Below are 7,895 nucleotides of genomic sequence, written 5' to 3' on the forward strand. Positions count from 1 at the left end.
GGACTTAAAAGCCAGCTCAGTTGTGTTTGGTCGAGGCTTGCTGCTGCTCTTGTGCAACACTTTCTGATGAGGTACCTCAGAGTTAGATTGCTCTGCTCCAGCCTCGGCTCCCTCGCTGCTGATAAATCTCATGAACTTTCAGCTTTCGTACCCTCTCTCCATACTGTAATACATGCTTGTGTTCCCCAGGCTTCGGGGAGTCAATTAGAAATGCTCTTGTATAAATAGATTTGTGATACGTCCTTGAGTGCATCTGGGCTGGAAAGAGGGAAACCAGAGCTGCAGCAAACAACCAGTTAGTTGTCAGCTATTAAAAATATGCATCAACTACTTTTAGAATCGTTTATTCGGTGTGAGTACTTTATTTTTGAAGTGAGAACTGATTGATTCCAGCTCAAATGTGAATATTTTCTATTTTCTTTACACCTCTTTGAGAGTAAGATGACTATTTAAGAAAGTTTTGTCTGACATCGTTTCAACATTTCTTGACATTTGTAGCCAAACAACGAATTGCTTAACCGAGAAAATAATCGCCTCATTAATCAACAGCGAAACCCATTAGGTGCAGACTCAATTTGAACCGCACTGGGCTGGTTAGGAAGAGTAGACGAATGTCAAACAACATTATAGGAGCTATGAATTTCTCAGAATCTAAGCCTGAGTTACAACAAACTTTCCAATCTGTCAATACTTCTGCAAGTTCTTCGGGGAAGGTGGAACTGATTTGTAGTTTCGTGCAGTTTTGTCAGCAATTTGAGGGGAAAAAATACAAAATGCAAATGCCACATTTTACAATTTGCAGTAATTCTGTTAATTGGTACAAGAGGGAACTTTTAAGGGAAACAAACTGTGGACATTTGTGACTTATTTAATGGATGTGAAAACTGTCTGTTCTCCAGCTGGGACAAGGAGAAGGTATCTGGTTTTAAATGGGGTGTGAAATGTGGATATTCCTTGAATGTACTTTTTTTGTCGTAGTGATTGATGCTTTTATTTGGAGATACAGTAGATAGTTACCACCTTGAGGCTTCTTTCAATAATTGAAGTGAAATGAGGTTGAAAGTAAATGTGGTTTGTTGTAGAGTAGGCCCACAGCATGGAGTCAGTAGTGGGCGTTTTTTTTTTTTTTTGGCGTGGTGGGTTTCCAGAGAGCCGTTTATCTCAGGCCTAATCTCAACACAGTTAGTTTGGAGAATTCAGCATTTCTTTCTATCAGCCTCAGTGTCGCCAGAGAATAGAAGTTCTAGCTGTCGGTGAAGACTTTTCTGCTGATGTTAACAGAGTTGGTTTTTATCCTGATTTTTGCCAGTTAACTTGAAGAACTCTGGTTCAGAGTGTCGCTTCATGACTTAGTGGGACGCTTGAATAGAGCAGATCCATCGTTATGTTAAGATCAGAACCTGTACAGACTGGTGTTAGACTGATACTGATTATTAGTAATCAGAGAGAGATAACTGATATAAAGTTGCAGTAAAAATGACCATTTTTGCCTTGAAATGTAGAAGTAATGTAAGACTTTGTGGGTAAGCCTTTGTTTGCTCATGTTTTAATTAGGAGATTCTTTAGTGTTGACAGGTGATTAGTTTTGGCGTGTAATTAAGATCAGAGTTGTGACTGCAGATAGAGAGGGGCTGCTGCATCCGAGATGAAGTTGTGAAGTGTTAAATAAAATGATTTTATTGGGAATTGTTTCCTTTTTCTTGTTTTTTATGATTGATAACTGGAAAAATGCTTCAAAGTCTGCTGTGGAAAAGGCCCTCAGCATGTTGGTTAGCTCGAATAGTTTGTTTTCAGGTCATTAAAGTTGATTTTTACTCACAAAATGATGTTTTTTTTCTATTTTAATTGCACGTCATTTGTACTTTTTGTTCAGTCTTTATTAACTAACAAAGAGGAAACTTTTTGTTTGGATCTGGAACTTGAAGCAAAACGGGTAACTAGGATTGATAACAAGGTTTAGTGCTGATACTTGTTGAAAGATCTGTATTTGTATCGTCTAATTTGGCTTCTCTGGTTTAATACTTGTGCCGATTTCTTTCCATTTCCTGTTTGAGTCTAGCTTAACGCTTGTGTTGACCACTCAGCTTAGTTGCGGCTCACAGCAGGTGGAGTACCTCGTAGTTTCTACCTGATGCCGTTCATGTTTCAGCTCCTCCTGAGTCAGTGCCGCCTCTGGGTATGAACCGTTTTGTTCGTCTGTACCTTTGTGTTTGAACCTTCAAACCGGACTTTGTAGCTTGCTATTCTTTTCTGTTTTTACCTCGCGCTCCGCAGCAGCACACCCACACCGAGCAAACCTTTGGCTCTTGTTGTCTGATGCCCCTAAAGGCTTTGCTTTTGTGTTCAGAAAATCAGGTTATGTCTGGACCTTTGCTTCAGTGAGGTAAAAGTTTTGTGAAGGCTGTAATTAGGAAGCTTTGGTGGCTTAAAGGTGATAGGCCATGTTGTGTTAACATGTTTCTAGCTGTACACCAACTTCATTTTCAGAGGAGGCTGTTGACAGAAAGCTTCATTTTTGTGTGAAAACTGATGGCTTCAGTTCACTTCTCTGTCATATGATCCTCCCATGTGGCGTTGCAGCTAAAACCACCTCAAATCACACCCACATCCTGATTTTGACCAGTGTGTCGCGTCCCGTCCACAGTGTTCACAGCCGAGCAGTACCAGCAGCACCAGGAGCAGCTGGCCCTCATGCAGAAGCAGCAGCTGGAGCAGAGCCAACAGCAGCAACAAGCCAACACCCCTGCAACAGCTACCACCGCACAGGTCAGTATGGGTGTCTGAAGCCCACTGGAATCAACCAGAGCAGATGTAAAAGTGCTGCAAGACCAAGAAGGTTGCCCCCCGACACCTGTTACCCATCCTAGTCAGTCTCTGGAATGATTTCTTGCTGTTTGTCATTTTTTTTGCAATCTTGTGGCATGTCTTAAATACGCCTTTCTGACCAAACAAAAGCAAATGAGTTTGGTAAAAAAACTAAATTAGCCAGAGATCTCACAACATGGAATTAATTTCCAGCTGAAGGTCGGTTCACCCGTCCCAAGGAAATGGGACACATCCTCATTCCCACGAGCAGCTTTAATGACACCAGCTCGCTTCCTGTTTGGCAGCACAAGTGCTGAGCTCAGTTGTTTCAGCAGTTTGACGCATTGAGCGGTCAACTTATTGGCATGGACTCACACGTGTGCTCTTTCCTGCATGTCTCGCTGGTTCTCGGCCAGGCTCTCGCGTCCAAGACGTTGGACCAGGCCAGCGCTCAGTTTGCTGCTTCAGCCCTCGTCACCACGGATCATCTGCTGGCTTTCAAGTCCAAAGAGGAGCTCGTGCTGGCAAGTGGAGTCAACGGGGTCCTGACAGGTGCAGGTGAGTCCCCTGCTTATCAGTTTCAGGGGCTGGGGGGCTCCAAGCTGAACAGGTTGGGAACCACTGTTCTAGGGAATCTGAAACAAAAAATATACTTTTTCCTGTGTATGGAAACTTATGGCCCACCCTGTAGAGTGTGATAGCAGCAGGAAGGAAGGACGTGTTCCATGTGCACACAGCTTCATGTTAATGTAACGTCCTGTTGTCTTCACTTATGAGCACGCAAAAAATATTGTTTCTTTACCCAAATTTCTGAAAATTTGCTAAATCTTCAGGAAGAAAATTGCAATAATTCCCTAAAAGTTTCACAAAAAATCTGCCAAAATCCAGCAAAATTTGATTGTACTTAAAGAAAAATTTCAAACATTTCTTTTTTCCACCAAAAAATGTTGAAAGATTTCCCAAAATGTTGAAAATGTGGACATCAGAAGTTTGACTGTGAAAATATTGTTTTTTTTTTCCACATGTTCAAACTTTAAAACCCACATTTTGACCCACAGGACAACACAAGGGCAAATGAGGTTGAAAACCACTCATGAACAACCCCAAAGCTCCTTAAGCGTGAGCACAAGGTGGAAAGAATACGTCCAGGGCTTAGTGTTTGCAAATACGTGGCTTCAGATCTCCATGCATAACAATGTGCTGACTGTCTGTAGCCCTGCTTTGCACCTCACTCATGGAAATGGAGGTCGGTGGGGAGAAAACACACTGAATAAATGTTCAGCAGCAACACCGCTGCCAACAGCCGCACAATTACCATAGTGTTGCATCAACAACTCTGACAGAGTCAACAAACTTAACATTCTGAGCCTCACAAAGATGGGATTTATTGCAGCTCTGTTGGGCTGGATTGCATTAGATTGTGCAGGTGCACTCCTTATCTGAAATGCTGTTTTGTCATTGAAGACTGAACTTGCGCCAAACAGAAATGTTTATTTTTTTCTGTGGAAATCTCTCTGCTTTCATTTGCATTTCTGAAAGCTTGTGTGCTCTCTCCAGGTGTTTTCAAAGGCCTGCACCTCTCCAGCACCACGGCAGCCCTCCACCAGACCAACCAGTCCACACACACTACCACCGCCACAGCCCCCGCCTTCCTCCAGCCCTCCTCCAACTCGGCCACCCCGGCGCCCGCCAACGCCGTCCCCGCCTCCCTCAACTCCACCCCCGGTGCTCACGCAGCAGCAGCGCTGGGGCTGTTGGGATGCAGCGCTGCCAGTGCCACCCCCGCCACCACTCAGGTCCTCATCGGGAACAACATCTGTCTGAGCGTGCCGTCGGCCGCCAGCCTGGCCGGACGCCACATCCCCCGGACCCTCGGCAACGTGCCACCCTCTGCCTTAAAGCTGTCCACCACCACCAACCTGCAGATGCCCAAAGTCTCCGGAGCATCGTCCATGGACATGGGCTCCAGGTGAGGAATCGGAAGAAACTGTATTTATCCCACAGGGGCAATTAGGTGGGCACGTTAAAGAAAGAGAAATAGGGTTAGAAATATATTTACAGCCAGACAGTTTCATGTTTTCCATGAAAGCTCACACTTTTATTCATCTGCTGACATAATTGCACAAATCATCCATTAGCTTTTCAACACCATTAGCATTAGAACAATGTAGCATTAGAACACAGGAGTGATGGTTGCTGGAAATGTTCCTCTGTACCCCTATGGAGATGTTCCATTAGAAATCACCTGTTTCCAGCTACAATAGTCATTTACCACATTAACAATGTCTAGATTGTATTTCTGATTAATTTCATGTTATCTTCATTGAAAAAAAATCTGCTTTTCTTTCAAAAATAAGGACATTTCTCAGTGAGCCCAAACTTATAAACAGTAGTCTGCATTATTAACCCTCCTGTTGTCTTCATTTACAGGCACCAAAAAATATTGTTTCCTTGTCTGAAAAAATTCAAAAATTCAGCAAAAAAATTGCCCAAATTTCTGAAAATTTGCAAAACCTACGGTTACCTTTGAAAGTTTAAAAAAAAAACATCCCCCAAATTTGTCAAGAAGATTCTTGTAAATATTTTCAAAAACTGAGTAAAAATCTTCCAAAAAAATCCTAAAAATATCTAAAGTGATTACACATATATCAGTAAAACTTCTGATATTCTCTTTAAGAACATTCAGTTTTTTTGTGAATGTTCTTAAAACATTTTTAACATTTCTTTTTTTTCCCACCAAAATACGTTCAAAAGTTTCCCAAAAATGTTGACAATAAGGACATCAGAAGTTTCACTGTAATTTTTTTTAATCCTGCATTTTCAGACTTTAAAACGGGTCAATTTTGACCCGCAGGACGACACGAGGTTTAAAGGGAAAAGTAAGGATTCAGAATGAATTGTGCACACACAGATTAGCTCAAATGTAATGTTTGCTTTAGATAAGCAGCGTTAAAGCCTTTGCACTGATAGATAGAATCCCTGGTTTAAGCAGTCGGCTGGACCTGGCAGATCTGATCAGAAGACGTGCAGTGTGATAACGCAGCAAAACCCAGCCTGAAAGGAAAGCTGGAATGACGTGACGTCACAAACGGAGAGAGAAGCTCTGGGACCAACTACCGAGGCGCTAAGCTCTCCTCTTTTCTCCGCAGGGATAATCACGACGAAGACAAGCCAGCACTGAACAGTATAGCAGACAACACAGTGGCCATGGAGGTGACGTAGCGGGGCGGCGGGGAGTCCACTCTGTAGGTGCTGTGCATCGTAGCATCGGGAATGCAAAAGGGACAGCAGGACTCTGAGCAGACGAGGCGGAACGACGCTTGCAATTCTCATCTCTCATACTTTTTAAAAAGAACCTTTTGTTTTTTTTGTTACTGTTAAAAGTTAAAAAATAAAACGATGAAAAATATCGACACCTGTAAATTATGAATATGGCAAAATTAGTATCTGTACAGTAACTACATATTTGTAATATCCCCCCCAGCCCTTCTTGTATATATTACTTGAATACAGAACTGTCCATTTGTGATGTTTTGCACTTGGGAGTCAAACTTAAAGGATAAGAAAAAAAAAAAAAGCAAAAGCCAAGTAACTTGTGGCGAGTGTGAGAGATGTGGGAGTTGTATAGAAGAAGAGTTTTATCACATCATGTGCATGGTGCAGAGCCTGCTGTTTTTATCTATTTATTGTGCTGTGTTTACAGTTTTTTGTTTTTTATTTTCTGGTTTGGTTTGTTCTTTTATTCATTTTTAATTTTTTTATTTGTACACTGTACCTTCGTTGGTTCCTGTGCTGTAGTAAATGTTAGGTAGCTACGGACTCCTGGGTATTTTTGTATATTGTGAACACAAAGCAGGTTCCCCCCGCCCTTCCCATGTTTATTTTGGGTCCCTGTGCTTCTTCTTCTTCTTCTCTGTGGATCATGTGAAATCAGTGGTGACATACATACAGACCAGGAGAAAGCAGGAGGAGGCGGTGTGTCGGCCGGTGACCCTGGAAAAGAGGCGTTTCCTCTCCTCCAGGGAGCTAAACATCGGCCCAAAACACAAGTAACACAACAGGGATGAAGTCTCTTCCCAGAAGCTTCTGCTGCTTCTGATTTAAGCACTATTTCTCTTTTTTTTGTTCATGTTTTTTAATATCAATGCTGCTTTTGTATTTGTTTTTAAAAGAGGGGGGTTGTCCTTCATTTTCATGCAAGCGGACTCCTCCCCCTCCACCCCACTCCCTTTTTGTTTTGTTTTTTTGTAATCGTTTTATCTGACAAACGTTTTTGTAAAACAAAAATTCAGTTATTTTTGTATCTTTTGTCCCTCTCCCCGTCCTTGTGGTCAAACTCGATTGTAAGCTTTTGGTTTGTTGAAAGACTTCATTCTTCGGTTCGTTTGTTACTTGTTCATGCATAGGTGATAAGAAGGGAGGCGAATGGGCAGTGATCGCTGTACGTGTTTCATCATTCCAGTTTTTAACAACAAAAAAATGCTAATGAGGGGGACGGAGGGGTGGGGGATCGTGGGAAGACGGCAGTTTTCTCGCCCCTTCCCTCTTCCTCTTTTTTTTTCTTTATGTTCGTTTTTTTCTTTGAAAAAAGAAAATCTCCAGACGGCTGCAAGGCCAAAAACCACAAGTATTTGGGTGCCTTCCTTTGGGGAATTTAATGTACTCTCTTCTGTGAAGAGTTAGGCACAAAGGCAGCATTACTTAGTAGTGCTTCTCGTCTTTGTCAGAATCTGAATGCCCAGTCCAATGGCAGGATATATCCTTGAGGTTTACTTGTCCCACCTGGAGGCTGAAAAGACTAAAAAAATGTGACAGAACTCTCACTAAAATAAGACAATAAAGCCCAGGGCATTAAATGTGAACCGCTTCGACTCTGATGTCTTCTTTTTTTGTCTCGAACTGTGTGTGTTTTAAGTAGAGGTTAGTTTGCTTTTTTTAGCGCAGAAACACAAGTGATGCATTCTACTGTTAAGAAACATCTTTTATAGTTGATTAAAGTTTTCACAGTTAGTATCTACGTCAAATTTCAGCTTAATAGAAGCCTTAATTTTATTTTTTTGCCCTCCTAAACAGGTTTCTATCAGCACCAA

The 7,895-nt window shown here is 42.0% G+C and overlaps 1 protein-coding gene across 3 annotated transcripts in view; it reads left to right on the forward strand.

Moving 5' to 3' along the window:
- The window catches only part of epc1a (enhancer of polycomb homolog 1 (Drosophila) a), a 29,646-nt gene extending 21,979 nt beyond the window's left edge, over positions 1 to 7,667 (forward strand). For all 3 annotated transcript variants that reach the window (XM_051940646.1, XM_051940647.1, XM_051940645.1), the window contains 4 exons: positions 2,645 to 2,766; positions 3,222 to 3,363; positions 4,363 to 4,774; positions 5,955 to 7,667. In XM_051940646.1, the coding sequence (XP_051796606.1) occupies positions 2,645 to 2,766; positions 3,222 to 3,363; positions 4,363 to 4,774; positions 5,955 to 6,027 (749 nt within the window). In that variant the 3' untranslated portion in view covers positions 6,028 to 7,667. The remainder of the gene's footprint in view (positions 1 to 2,644; positions 2,767 to 3,221; positions 3,364 to 4,362; positions 4,775 to 5,954) is intronic.
- The last annotated feature ends 228 nt before the right edge of the window (positions 7,668 to 7,895 follow it).

Source organism: Acanthochromis polyacanthus, chromosome 20 (genome assembly GCF_021347895.1).
Source record: "Acanthochromis polyacanthus isolate Apoly-LR-REF ecotype Palm Island chromosome 20, KAUST_Apoly_ChrSc, whole genome shotgun sequence".
Classification (NCBI taxonomy): Eukaryota; Metazoa; Chordata; class Actinopteri; family Pomacentridae; genus Acanthochromis; species Acanthochromis polyacanthus.